Below are 14,198 nucleotides of genomic sequence, written 5' to 3' on the forward strand. Positions count from 1 at the left end.
CCCTCGCGGGAATAAGGTCGGGCGTCGCTATCCTCTCGAGCATCTACCCCATCTAGCCGTGCCCTGGTGAGCCCCGTCGCCGAGCACCCCCATGGCTGGTAGCGAGAAATTGCCGCCGTCATAGGGCCAGCGTACGCATCGACCTCAGGACCACGACATGGGTCCAGGGAGTTTCGCCATTCAGCCCTGGACTCGACTGTGGCCTGTATTGGGCGATGCCGGGCTCCGGGCTACTGGGATTGCTCGCCGGAGTCTCTGCGCTGCCGTAGATCCGCTCTCCTCCGTGGGCGAGCTCGCAACCTCCTCCACAGCCGGTGAGACCCCTCTCCGCAGTTTCGCCATTTTCCCCTCTCAGTGTAGTAGCGATCAATTTCTAGATGGGGCCGGTTTGGCACCGAATTTCGTGCTCGCCAGCGAACCGGCCACCGCGTTGGGCTCAGTCCCGTCCGCAAGCACTCGTGGGCCAGGCTCCATGCGGCATAATCGAAGGTGAGACCCCCCTCCATGTAGTTCGCGTTGCCTTCCTGCACGTTTGGCACTAGTTCGTATTAGGATTCGTGCTCCGGTTGCCGCTCAAGGCTGTAGCCATCCATGGCGCCGCCGTGGGCAGTGCCCTCCGCCGTGCTGGGCGCGTCGAGTGAATGGAAGATTGGGGAGGAAACGTCAGCCGTTAGATCCTTAGTGTGCGGCCAGGATTAGAGTAAGCATACCCCCCCTCCGCGCGTGTAACTCTAGGCCGTAGATTTGAGGGTAGACGGTTGGGATTAGAAATTGCTTATTCCTTCGCGATATTGAATCCGGCCCGTCCATCTGAAATCGAGCAGATCCGGAGGGCTTGGGTCTTGCGCTAGCATCAACCGTCGGATTTTAATCTAGCAGTCCACATCCGGTACCGGTTCGGGTAATGAATGATCTAATCCGAGCCCTTGAATTTGGGTCCAATGGCTTAGATGGCCGCGTACCCCTTCGCGGAACAAAATTGCACAAGAGCCCCTGAAGTTTTAGATTAACAACCCGCCGTCCATTACAGCTATACACTGTGTCTTGAGATTCTTACCCCGCAGCCCCTGTATTTTACAGAATTTGATGCCCAGTCCAGAGATTTATAAAATTCAGAAAAGGGATTAGAAAATGATTTTAATGTGAAAATAAATGATAGAATTTGTTTAATTCATATAAAATTCATATGAAGTCCAATTTAATCCATCCCAGTTCCTAAAATTTTGTAATTTTATTCTCCATCACTTAGTGCCTCTGTTTTGGCATGAAAACAGTAAGAAAATTAATTTCTCATCTAATCCTATTTTAATCACATTAAATCTTAGGAAATTCATAACTTGAAATCTATAACTCCAAATTTAGTGATTCCAGTTCCTATGATCTTATTTTAATGTGTAGATTTTTACTGTATATTTTATTCACATGTTTGATGTAATGTTAATTTATGCTATACTATGTATGTATTGTGTTGATGCGAGTAGACGAGCGAGCCACTGTGGATTCTGAGGTTCAACAAGTAGAGATAGCTGAGCCGGAGCTCATTAAAGGCAAGTTGTGCCCTTGATCACTTACTTTTCTCAGCCATGTTCTTATTAATTTTAATGATCTGCATAGGTTAATTTTGATGGGAGCCTTTATGTTACCCCAGTTTTGATTACCTCTATACCTTGTTCACCCCTGAAATATTTTTGGGTAGTACTTGCTATTGCGTTATGTGGATTGGGTATGGAGATACACTATTCATGATTATTCTGTTATTATCTTGTTATTATTACTATTCATGTTAAGATCATTAAATTAATGGGAACATGGAGCGACCACCCGGGAAAACAGTGCTACCACAAGGGTATAATGGGACGCCCTTGGCTGATTAACTAGGAAAGCTAGTGGAGGTCTTCCTTACCCGAAAGGGGCAAGGGCAGTAGGGGAGTGGTCAGTGTAGGGAGGTCCTTGTTTGATTTTGCTGCGATGGCGGTCAGGCAAGAACCCTGCACTGGAGCTTCCTATAAACTGTAGCGGGATTTCTGAAGCTAGTGGAACTTTGTAAAGGCCTCGTAGTGTTACCCTGCCTCGCCTCCTCGGTAGAGGTGTATGGGATTGGCCATCTCTTGGCAGATGGGTAACATGACTTGTGGGTAAAGATGCGCAACCTCTGCAGAGTGTAAAACTGATATACTAGCCGTGCTCACGGTCATGAGCGGCTCGGACCCTCACATGATTAATTATGGAACTTAAATTTAATTTGACATTTGCATCGCATTTGGGATTATTTTACTATTACTGTTCTTTATTATTATTAAGGTTTGGTATTTACTTACACTTAGTAATTGCTAATAAAATTTTGACCAACTTATAAAAGCAATGCTCAGCCTCAACCTTTATTTCATTGATCAGCCTTACACTACATGAACTCCCACCTCTGGTGAGTTCATGCCACATTATTCCCCACGACTTGTTGAGCTATGAACGTATGTGAGCTCATTCTTGCTGTCTCACACCCCCCACAGGAGAAGAACAGGTGGTTTCAAGTGGAGTCAAGTATCGAGGAGTTTGATCTGATCTAGGTGGCGTTTCTCAGTCGACATTGGCGCCGACGATCCTTAGTTCGTTTTATATATTTAGTCTTTTACTTTGTAATAAGTCTTCCGCTATGTAATAAATACTCTGATGTTTTATGACATTTATCTCTATACACTCTGTCATTATATATGTTGTCTTCTTTGGCGCATGTATGAGATGCACCCGGCTTTGTCCTTTAAAACCGGGTGTTATAGAAGGAGATTTGTTCCACGATAGACTGTATCTTTTTAGAAGCAAGTTCAGTTTTATATAAATAAACAACACTACATCTTGGTCGCAAGCTATGTGAAAACAGAAACATTTGCATAACTCAAAATGATCAAACACTAAGCACACGTATATATGTATTATGCCCCCCGTCTATAAATGTTTGTCGTTATGGTATTTATGTTGGTCAAACCTTTTAAAATTTGGCTAGATTTATAGAATATGTCAGTAACATTTGTATCTTCAACTGCAAAACTAGATTTAAAGACATATCTAATGGTACTAATTAATGGTATTAATTATGTACTATAAATATTAATAGTTTCTTATATAAACATGATCGAAGTTAAAATTGGTTGATACTCAAAAAGTGAGAACGATAAATATATGTGGACAAAGGGAGTTTTTTTTTGGTTAGCGGCCAAGGTCTTTTCGATAAATGTTTTATAAGCAAAAACTAAGGAAGCATCGAAACTACTAATAGTGTGTTTGGTTTGCGAAATTTAACTATACTAGACGAGATGGTCTACCGTGAGCCTATTTTATAAATTTTATAGAAAATCACGGTATATGAGTAGCTTGCAAGGAATAAAATCATTTCTATTTTGCAAACAAAACATAAAAAGTGGATAATAAAAAGACGATAGGCTAACTTATTAAATTTATTCATATACAACTATAGTTATTATATTTATTCATCTGGTCGTTTTAATTACATTACATATACAACTATAGTTATTATATTTTACTCATCACATTTGTATATACAATTTACTTTTCTAAGGACTAAAAATCATGTTTTTATAGAAAACAAATGAGTACATGGATACTTATTACGCGAACTTTTATCGTGTTAGAAACAAAATTATCAAATAATAATGAGATCTCTTATAAAAAATAGTGTGTTCCTACTTTATCAGATATATAATATAACAGCTCTAAAAAAGCATCCAAGTTGCTGTGGTGTAGTGGTTATCACGTCAGTCTTACACACTGAAGGTCTCCAGTTCGATCCTGGGCAGCAACATTTTTAGGAATATTAATTTTTTTCCTCACGTTTTTTGTTATTTTTTTTTAGTTAATCACCTGTGGGTTTTTTTTTCTCGTAACATGTTCGCTTAGTCTTCTTTCTCCCCCCATATTTTTTTCTCATTTCCAATCAACACATTAACACATCTTGGGTGTTTTAGTTTTCGATTAAATCTCGGCATTCCGTGGAGCAACGTGATAAGCGTGGACAATTTCGCCTTAGGTTGCAACACGTCCGATTCTTATCATTTCGGCTTTAACTACGCTACAAAATTTACAGTACAAGGCTGTGCACTATAGTATATTTATACGGTAAATTACAGAGTCAAGTTTGAAAGAGAATGAGATAGGTATTTAGGGTTTATGATGTTTGGTTTCTAGAGACTAATTTTTAGTAAGAGGGAGTTTGATTTCTAAAGACTAATTTTTAGTCCCTACATTTTGTTCTATTTTAATCCTAAAATTGCTAAATAAGGTTAGTTTCCATATTTAGTAAGTTAGGGACTAAAATGGATGAACTAAAAATTAGTCCCTAGAAATCAAATACGCCATAACTATGAGAAATGAAGTGGTGTTTACAAACCAAACAAAAAAAAGAAGAATAAGAAAATAATGGACTAGCTTATTCTTTAAACCAAACACTCTATTAAAGAATGAACTTATGATGTACTAACTTATTTTGAGTAGAGTGACCAAACGCTCACTTAACAAGCCAGAGAATGCAGGCACTGCTGCCAATCCGTGGCTGGGGAGTGGACTCGCCTATGTGTGGCGTGTGGACTGGGCTCATGCTGTTGTGCCAACAGCCCAACACCGGCACAGGTCCGACACTCCCGAGTAGATATGTCAATGGGAAATTCTCCACTGGTTTATAGTATCTTAGATTCATCTTCATTATGTTTGATCCATCCTTATACCCATCATGGGTGTAAAACTCATCTCATAACCATCTTGAATGGGTTTCGGGTCTTCAATGGTTCCACATCACCACCTGTCAAGCACTCATCCATGATCCATTCATTCATCCATCAGAAAAGAAATCAGTACTTTAGGACCAATAGAAGAAATGGAGAAAGAGTCTGCTCACCTTCCTTGGTCACCATCCGAGTTCGTTGGCGCTTGAAAATCCATGGTCATCACCGTCGTCCTAGGCTCCTAGCAGTCGGTGGTGCTCCTTGTCGATGGTGAAGTCGCCAGTGTGCAGTGCCAGCGCAACTTTCCAAGCGTGTGGCGGTTGGCCGAGTGGGCAGGGTTTAGCGTATGGCTGGTTAATTTAGGGTTTTGTTTTTTGATAGTCTGCTAGTTGCCTTGTCGTGTTGCCTTGTTGGGCTAGGACCTAGGCCTGGTGTGCAGCCGTGCTGGGCTTGGTGACCGATTCGACCTCAACTCATTCATACAAACAGAACAAGTGTACACGTATGAAATACTAATGGGTAATCGGATTCGGATTATTGCTTTCCAAACCCACACCCGTTTACCCAATGAGTAAAGATTTTGTCCCATATCCATACCCATGTAGACAATTTTTGTCTCATACCCGTACCCTAATAGGGAAATTCCCCCGAGTTAACGGATATCAGATCCCCATTGACATCTCTACTCCCGAGTTCAAGTCAAAGCTCTCAACGCCCCTGGCGCAGCGGCTACCTTTTGAACGAATAGTACTAGTTCTATTTGTACAAATTTTACAAAATAAAGAGAAGTGTCTAGGCAGGGGGCGCCCCCTGACACGAGCACAAATAACTGAACATAACATCAATGAACAAAATTGAATATTGGTTTGGAGATGTTATGTACAACAACGATGAAGAGTAATATGAACAAATTTCGCCGGGGCACGATTACAAGCCCCAGACCTAAGTAATGGAACATTGTTTGTATTCCGGTACACGCTGTATAAGTGTGTGACTGTGGGAGTATCAAGACTCTGCTACTCGACGAAAACTTAGGTCACATAGCACCCAAACCACCGGCGACGGGTTTCGGGAGACGCCGTCGCGAGCTCGATTTCTTCTCTTTTTTCCGCTTCACGGAGGGCTTCTTCGACGGAGTAGCCTTCCTGCTACCTGCCCGGACTTTCCGAGATGGTGCTGCGTCGGTCACCACCACAGCCCCCGAAGGGGGCATCCTACCTGATGCAATCATCTGCTCCAGTAGCTCTCTGTGGTACGCCTGGTGCAACGTCAACAGCAGCGATGTGCTTGTGAGCTTAACATGTGCGGCCGGTAGGAGCACACCCAGAATAAAATAAAGGGCCGCTTTGGTTGCTAGTTTATTTGTGCCCGCTGTCAGGCAACCGTGCAACCAAAAAAGGTGGGGGAGGACCGAATGGCATAATGGGTTGTGGGTCAGCGGCAATACCTGAACGACAAAGTTGCGCCTCTCGCAGTCCATGAACATCTCGGGCATCCAGCCAACTCTAGCCCTGATTTTGTCCCGGACGGTGCTGAAACTTATTTGGTCCCTGGAGGTGAAGCGATCAACTTCATTGAACCATAAGCACGTGAAGAGGTTCGTGATGGGGATGTGTTCTCTGATGATCACACAGCCTTCAGGGACATCTGCATGCCAAGCAAAAGGGGCCGCTCAGCATTAGGATTTCCAGCAAGAAACTGAAGCGACGTTATTACCATAATCTGATGAGTTCACTGACCACTTGTGATGGGAAGCTTGGCAGGAGAATAATGTGTTAGGCCCTCATTTCTGTAAAACTCTATTTGGTAATCGATGGATGCGTTGTAATACTTTCCAGCAGCTTTGTTAGCTTCTGCTTCTTCGAACACATCAAAGCGTTTGTAATGCCGAGAGATTGCAAAAGTGGTATTCTTCCTCCACAGGAACCTAATATGCAGAGTAAGAAATCAGATTGCTCCTTATCAGTTACAGCAGTCCAATTTTCATGGAACCGTCAAATAAATGCCGTATTGAAATGATAAGATACAAATAGAACAAAACCCCGCCACTGATCCAAATTTGCTGTAAATAGTTCAGGCTAGTGTTGGTTATAAGAAATTAAAGTGAAGTTGCTAGGGTACAAGACAGCCCATATATCTTTTCCAGATTCTCTCTTTAAGAATAGTTATAGAACCATCAAAATGTAGGACATTATGGGTAAAGCTCTCTACATCAAGAATACCTCTCAAGCAGGAGATAGGGATCCGCAACAAGCTGAAGCTTTGCATCTATCCAAACTGAAAATTTCACGTTTGGAAAAAGCCTATGGAGCAGAAGTTTTGGAATCTGCACAGATAAGTATTTGTCCATTTAACTTGATCAAATCAATGTACAGATAAGGAGGTAACCATGCTGATGCAAATTTAAAATACATTTCCTGCAATCAAACTACTACTGAAGTCAATGAAACTAAAAGCTACATATAGAAGAATTTTCAGACACCTGAAAGGAATTACTTTAACGACACCTAGGAAACACATAAAAAGGTGAAACTTGTGCCTTCTCCCATGATAAGTTTCCTCGACTACTGAATTATAGAATAGTTACTTGTTTGAAAACAAATAAAGGTTACATCAGCTAAGTCCAGGCAAAAGAACCTCTAATGAAAATCAATTATATGCGCCAGCATATGTTGAGACAAACATGATGGATAAGACAAGAGCATAATTTGCATAGTAGCTCCCTCGATAAGTTTGACAAGCATACAGACTATCAATTTATACAAGCACTTAAATAGTCCCAAATTCCTTATGATGTTCTAAGATATGGCTATAATTAAAAACCTAGTGCCATTAATGTATAAATTATATGAACACTGTAGTTCTTTCTGTTCCAAAACAAGCTTCGTTGTGTTTAGGTTAGGTGCTATGTTGATATGAGATTTGGTTTCTATTGGATTTCAACTCTAGCCTACCCCAACTTCCTTGGGACTAAAAGGCTTTGTTATTATTGTAGGCATAAATGACGAGCCGGCAACTTTTTGCTGATTTTTAAAACGGGTGCCGATAATAGAAGCACAAATCACAAGAAAGAATTGTTGATTGTCGCAATTTAAAAGATAGGCACCTTTCCCGTACGCCTTGGATCTTCATAAGGGAGGTTTCGGACAACCACCAGCCTCCACAGTCCAACTTTATTATTATTGTACAAAGAACTAGAATTCTTGACATAAGCCTCTGTTTCTTCATCTACAAACATATAGAAACATGCATTTGCCTTTGAAAATTCACTGATGTTCCTCGGATGCTGAATCATATCATAATTTCCTGAGCAACGGTATACGAATAGTGAGCAGAGAAATTCATTGCAATCACAGTGAAGACATTTTTTAGGGCAAAGAGTGGATACTATTAGTGAAAAGTGATGCATACCAAAAATAGCAGAAGCTACGACTAGCTCACGGCATTGCTCCATCTCTAGCAGATCATCATCCTTGATATCGAATCCAGTACCTTGGCCAGGCTTCTTTCCTCTAACAAAGCTGATAGAAATAATACAGAACATTCACTTCAGTATTCACGTTTGAAACAACATCTATTTGAATAAGCGTGGATTTAGTATGGACAAGGGATGCATGTAACCTACCCACAGTGGACAGTCATTGACTCATTAATGTTGAAAGATTTGTTTCTCTGCTCCAGAGATGGATGCCCTCCAAATCCAGATCCTAGATTTGATAAATTTGCAGTAACACCATCTTCTGATACATAGTTTAAGTTCTTTACGACAGGTGATGGTGAAGCTTGTAGGGGCATCAAGGCAAATGCCTGATCCACAGAAACATAGCAAACAGGGCATGCTACAGGGAAAATGAGAAACAGATAACACGATCAGTGATTATTTACGAACTATTCTGCAATGCTAGTAGAAAGGTGCAAATAATAACTCTTACGTCGGGGTCCAGTGCGTTTCTTATCAACCAGGGGAGGAGGGACTGAGAAACCTTCGCAAGGATGTGTGAAGTTTGCATACGTAAGATGAAGCCGATTTGGAAGCTCGATTTTGTTGACAACACTGGTGGAGTATTGGTTTCCAGACATCATTAGAGGCCGTGTTGTGCTGGGATACACTGACTTCTGTATGGCATTTGGTACTTCATAATTATTTACGATACTGATTGAATTGCTGTCATCTGAAACACAGTATTGAGGTACATAGTCAGTGGCTATACTAATCTGTAACCACAAGGCACGCTCCAATAGAAAACGTCAGTTGACGATTCGTGGGGAAATTGCCTACATTAACAAAAGACGTACAGCACAAGCAGGAAACTGAAATGACCATCGATGGCTTGGATCAGCATGCAAGTGTACTCGTTTGGCTATTTCAATTAACAACAAAATCGATTGCTAAAGACCATGCAAGATAGGTACAAGCACAAAAGAGCTCAGCTCTACTCCACCATCTGATTTCTCAAAAAATAAAAAACAAGAAGACCAAAAACTTCTCAGAGCGAAGTCCCTAATCATTCTAGCCATATCATAGCCATCAGCACTTCAGCGTCATGAAACATAATTTACACGGACAAAAAATTATCCACTAGTTTGCAGTAGACCAAGTCATTGGGTACACTATTATCCAGTTATCCCTGACGACACAGGACTACGACATTGTAGAATTGAGAAGGGGGTCGTCACACCATCAGCGTGGGGAGTATGTAATGTAACAGGTCCAAGCATTTGACAGCATCCTCTACACGGAGACGGAGTGGAGTATGCACACACGATTGTTCCCCACTGTTTAAAACATAACAAGCCAGTTCAAATTCTGTAAACGCCACCTGCATGACCCCAGCACACTGCTCTAGTATCTTCTGAACTAAAAGGCACCCACGTCACAAGGCTCAGGCCGGCAAAGCAGAGCGCCAAAGTGCGGCAGAAGCTGCAACATTAGAGGAGAGGAGACGGGCAAGCTAGCGGGAACGGGGGCGCGGACCTTTGACGACGGCGAAGAGAGAGGAGAAGACAGCGGCGGACACGACGGCGAGCAGCAGCAGGACGCCGGCCCTGCGGCGACCGCCCAGCCGCAGCGCGCGGTGCAGCAGCTGCAGGCGGTCCTTCTCCCCGCGCAGCGGGCGGCAGGCGGCGGCGGCGCCGGCCTTCCTCCCGCCGCCGACGGCGGCCGCGAGGGAGCCGTAGCTCCCGGACCGCAGGCCCAGCGAGGCCGCCGAGCCGGTCATCGCCGACGCCCCACTCTCATCCCGATCCGCCGGGTCGTGGGGCCGGGGCCCGCGAGATCCCGCGCCGCGAGCGCGAGATTCGGCGGCGGCGGCGGCGGCGGCGGGGATGTGATGCCCGCGGGTGGGAACCAGATCAGATGGAGGGGGGACGAACGCAGGCGGATACTTAACGCGCGGGCGCGGGGCGGGTGGGTGGGTCGGATCAGAGGCAGAGTTGGGTGGGGGTTAGAAGCGCGGGGCGAGCGGGCGGCGACGCGGTTTGCCTGTTCGGAATCGGAGAGCGAGCGGGGCAGCGGAGCCGGGGACGGGGAGGGTAGGTGGTGCGCCGGCCGAGCTCGCGATGCGATGTGGTTTTGCGCGTGCCAGTGCCAGGCGAGGCGAGGCGAGGCGAGACCGCGAGACGAACAACGCGCTCGCGCTTGGGAGGGGGGCGGTTTCTACTGCGCGCGCGGCGCCCACGCGCTGGTTTCCTCACCTCGCCTCGTCTGCTTCCTCTCCTCCGCCACGGCCCACAGGCGACTGGGTTACTGCGCCTGACGCAGACCCGCTAGGCGCCTAGACGGACGGTTAATAAAATAAATAAACGCGGCCGCCGGGTGACGTGGGGACGTCAGCGAGACGACGACGACGACGACGCCGCCCCGCCCTGGTCTGGGACTGGGAGCGAGCCCGAGCGCGCTCTAGTGTGGGTGTGGGTCCGCGCCGTGCTTGCCGGAAAAAAAAAACATGGCCTGCTTTTTGCTTGGTTGGTGCCATTTCCATTTGGAACTTCGCGTCACATCGCAGGCAGAGGACGGCCGGGTCCGGTTGGTCCGGTCCGTCGGTGCGGCGAGCACGTTTGATGATGCAGAAGCTGAAGCTAATAAAAATCGTTTTGTTTATTGCCAGAAAAGAAAGCTAGCGAGGGGGTGCCGCCGTGCATCCGCACCGCACAGACGTGGACTTCTCGCCGTGGAGAGATCGCGTGCCTTCCTCCGAAACGACGTTTCAGCGGCCAGCTCCCCTCCGAAACGTTGTGGTGGCAAGTGGCATCCATCGGCTCGGCGTCGACTGCACATGGACTCGTGTACTTCCGAAGCTTTCATTCATTGAACGCTTGCTTCACATCACAACGTTTGAGCGAGGAAGGGTAGTCGTGCTCAATTAATTGCTCCTGATCATGCATGCATCTCAGGCCTAATATATTTTTTTGGTTTTTTTAAGGTGGTGACTTTAGTTTTGTTATGTCCTTATTTTTACCGTCGTAGTTGTGTTTTTTATTCATTTTTGCACTTCCAGTATTATATAACAGAACGGTAAAACTGAACAAAAATTATGACTAGGAGGAAGAATAAGTAATGCGACGAAACTAAGAGTATGAATTTAAATAGCCTATTTTTCACTACTAGTACGTACGTACGTACGTAGGATCTGAACATGGATAGTACATCTATGACGAGGCCGAGGCTGGTTGGCCGAAACAATCAAACAACAGCCAAGCGTGGGGCTAAAGCTGGGCTCGTGGAGAGCTGCTAAAGCATCGTGTATATATACACGTTCGAAAGCGGCTGGACAAGGCGCGCAGAGCAAAGAAAGACTGGCTGCTATGGTACCACAAGCTTAACGCGACGTACACATATAGAGAGATCTGGCGTATACGAAGTGAACCAAGCAAAGCCACCAAGCGCTTGCTTATCCTGTTCCGGCACATACAAATCCGTGCACCACGTGTGTATGCTCTCCACAAACGCGAGGGCGATCCGTTGTTAAATATGGGTAGTATATACGCTACAGGCTAAAACCGAACTACATAAAACAGAATCATATAATATATACTATCTTGTAGTGACGGGCCTAGAAAATTTCAAGAGCATATGGTCAAAGATTAAAAATAGATAGACCTTGTTCAATTGTTGTCCACCTCAAACTATATTTTACTCGTGAATTACGTATATGTAGCAGTGATTTATGGCATAAGAAGCCCGTACGTCTGACCAGGACAGCGGGGCGGTGAACCCGTCACCGATATCTATATATTATTGCGCGGTGCAATGCAGAGTTGACAAATCACGTGTAGTCGATATAATTGATATTACAAATTATATGGACAACCCAAGCAAATCGTATAAAATAGAAAAAATTGGATTCGTAAAGTTTGAATAGGAAATGAGATATGATAGGCTTAAGCTCAGTTTGGTTCCATTAGTCCTATGAACTAAAGTTTAGTCCCTATCTTTTTGGATTATAAGAACTAAACAAATTCTAAATATATTAAATGCAACATATAAAAACCAAAATACATTTTTTTTTGTTTCATGCTAGTTTTCTAGACAAGGGCAATCAAGTAAATGTTATCTTTTAGTCACTTTTAGCACCCATGTGAGGGACTATAGAGACTAAAGTCAATTAATTGGTCCCTACTTTAGTTCTTATGTTTGTCAAAATAGTAACTAAACAGGACTAAAAACCAGAGACTAGATTAGTTCCTCTAACCAAACGGTGCTTTTATATAATATAGTGGGCAAATCAGAAACACATGCACTACAGTCCGTGCGAAGGAGAACGAAACCACGCGCAGGGGGCACTGTAGTGCAGTATACTTTCCATACAAACAGTGAACTTTGTTACTGGCTTACTGTAGCGAAGTACTAGTGCAGCGCGGTTCGCACAGGCAGTAATCATGTTTACCGTAGCGCTGGTTTGATTATTTCCTGCCCAACTATTATGATCCCTCCCTCTAGAGACGTTACTAGTGGGTTGTCATTGTCAACACTTGCAGCCCCATTAAAACTCAAAGTGTGGTGGACCGTATCCCATCAGATCCTGATCCCTCCCTTTTATCAAGCTAGGTGGACGAACGCACGCGGCAATTTTTTTTTCCTTTTCAAAATTTGCTCAAGACTAATTCAATAATTGGTAAGCATGCAGATAACAGTGCAAAAAAAACCCCGGCAGGTATGCAGCAGTATGCTCAATCGTTCTTGATTATGAGTACATCAATATATCCAATCGACCGAGCAGCAGCGAAACTAGTTTCACTGATTCAGTCTATAACAGAAACGGTCTAACGACCAACTGCAACTAAAATTACCCGACTAACTGATGAACGATCTCAACAGCCAATTAACCTAGCTTGCTTATTTTTCTTTTAAAGAAAACTATTCATGTCCCTGCATGCAGCTGGCTCTGGCTTGCATCAACAGATACACGTACGTACGCATGGAGCATGGACAGGGACGATCTGGGTCGATCGGTGAGTAGATAGCTAGCACTTGGCGGGGTTCTTGGGGCGGAAGAGGCGGTTGCCGACGGAGTACATCCCCTGCAAGCCGTTGTCGCGCTTGACGAACTCCTGGAACTTGAGCGGCATCCCCCTGCGCCCCGCCGGGTAGGCGGGCACCCCGCAGGCGCGCACGGGCGAGCGCGGCACGTACACCCGGCACTGCTGGCTCGTGAACGCCGACACCTGCTGCGACGTCTGGATCAGGAAGTAGCCGCCCGGGCCGCACTGCCCCGCCACCGTCAGCGCGCGTAGCCCGTGTTTGCACCGCAGGTACACCTTCGCGCCTGCAATGCAATGTGTATATATGCGTCTCGACGTCCAGGAGCACTGGCAACAATGGACAGACGACTGGGCTAGCTGCTACTGGCTGTCGTATATATATATACCTGGGAGCGGGGACGCGTCCATGGGCGCGAAGTAGCCGGGGTACCTGCACGTGTTGCACCACACCACGCCCTGCACGCCGATGCTGAAGTTCACCATCGGCGGTGGCGGGGGCAGGCTGCCCATGGCGGAGGCGCCGCCGCCGAGACAGAGGACCACGACGACGGAGAGGGACAGCAGCACGCACTTATTACTGGCGAGCAAATAAGCCATCGTCGTCGTCATCGTGTGGCGTCGTCGATTCTTGCCCAGCTGCAGCGTAGAGTACGCTAGTAGCTACACAGTAGCTAGCTAGCTAGCTAGTCGTAGGATATAGAGCAGCAGGTTGCGAAGACCAGAAGCGAGATGGCTGCAATTTATAGCCGCAGAACTGGCAGTATATAGCTACCTCCTCCTCTGATTTGCAGGCTTGGTGCGTACGTGATTTACATTACTTCGCTCGTGATTGCCGTTTTGGCTTGTGGATCAGCGCGCGGAGATGGATCCTCTTCAAGTTGCGCGGAAATCAGGAGGGCTCGTCGGAATCATCGAGGGCCAGACATGATCCCATGTGGCTTGGAGTACACTGCAAGCGAACACTGCTTCGTTATTAGCAGCATCAGT

The 14,198-nt window shown here is 45.4% G+C and overlaps 2 protein-coding genes and 1 non-coding gene across 3 annotated transcripts; 1 reads left to right on the top strand and 2 right to left on the bottom strand.

Moving 5' to 3' along the window:
* The first annotated feature begins 3,741 nt into the window (after nucleotides 1–3,741).
* On the top strand, nucleotides 3,742–3,814 carry TRNAV-UAC (transfer RNA valine (anticodon UAC)). Its single transcript has one exon. It is a non-coding gene; the product is annotated as a tRNA-Val (tRNA).
* A 1,752-nt stretch (nucleotides 3,815–5,566) lies between these two features.
* LOC103630624 (uncharacterized) lies at nucleotides 5,567–10,307 on the bottom strand. The gene is made up of 9 exons (NM_001364975.1): nucleotides 9,706–10,307; nucleotides 8,663–8,902; nucleotides 8,356–8,569; nucleotides 8,142–8,251; nucleotides 7,837–8,036; nucleotides 6,953–7,056; nucleotides 6,470–6,657; nucleotides 6,178–6,377; nucleotides 5,567–5,988 (listed from the first exon to the last, which is right to left on the bottom strand). Exons 1-9 carry the CDS (start codon nucleotides 9,947–9,949, stop codon nucleotides 5,767–5,769), a joined length of 1,722 nt encoding a protein of 573 aa, NP_001351904.1. The 5' UTR covers nucleotides 9,950–10,307; the 3' UTR covers nucleotides 5,567–5,766.
* Nucleotides 10,308–12,896: 2,589 nt separating this feature from the next.
* On the bottom strand, nucleotides 12,897–13,922 carry LOC100280781 (arabinogalactan protein). The gene is made up of 2 exons (NM_001153703.2): nucleotides 13,598–13,922; nucleotides 12,897–13,495 (listed from the first exon to the last, which is right to left on the bottom strand). The coding sequence occupies exons 1-2, from the start codon at nucleotides 13,818–13,820 to the stop codon at nucleotides 13,194–13,196; spliced, it is 525 nt and encodes a 174-aa protein (NP_001147175.2). The 5' UTR covers nucleotides 13,821–13,922; the 3' UTR covers nucleotides 12,897–13,193.
* Nucleotides 13,923–14,198: the final 276 nt, after the last annotated feature.

The sequence above is a fragment of the Zea mays genome, chromosome 6 (assembly GCF_902167145.1).
Source record: "Zea mays cultivar B73 chromosome 6, Zm-B73-REFERENCE-NAM-5.0, whole genome shotgun sequence".
Classification (NCBI taxonomy): domain Eukaryota; kingdom Viridiplantae; phylum Streptophyta; class Magnoliopsida; order Poales; family Poaceae; genus Zea; species Zea mays.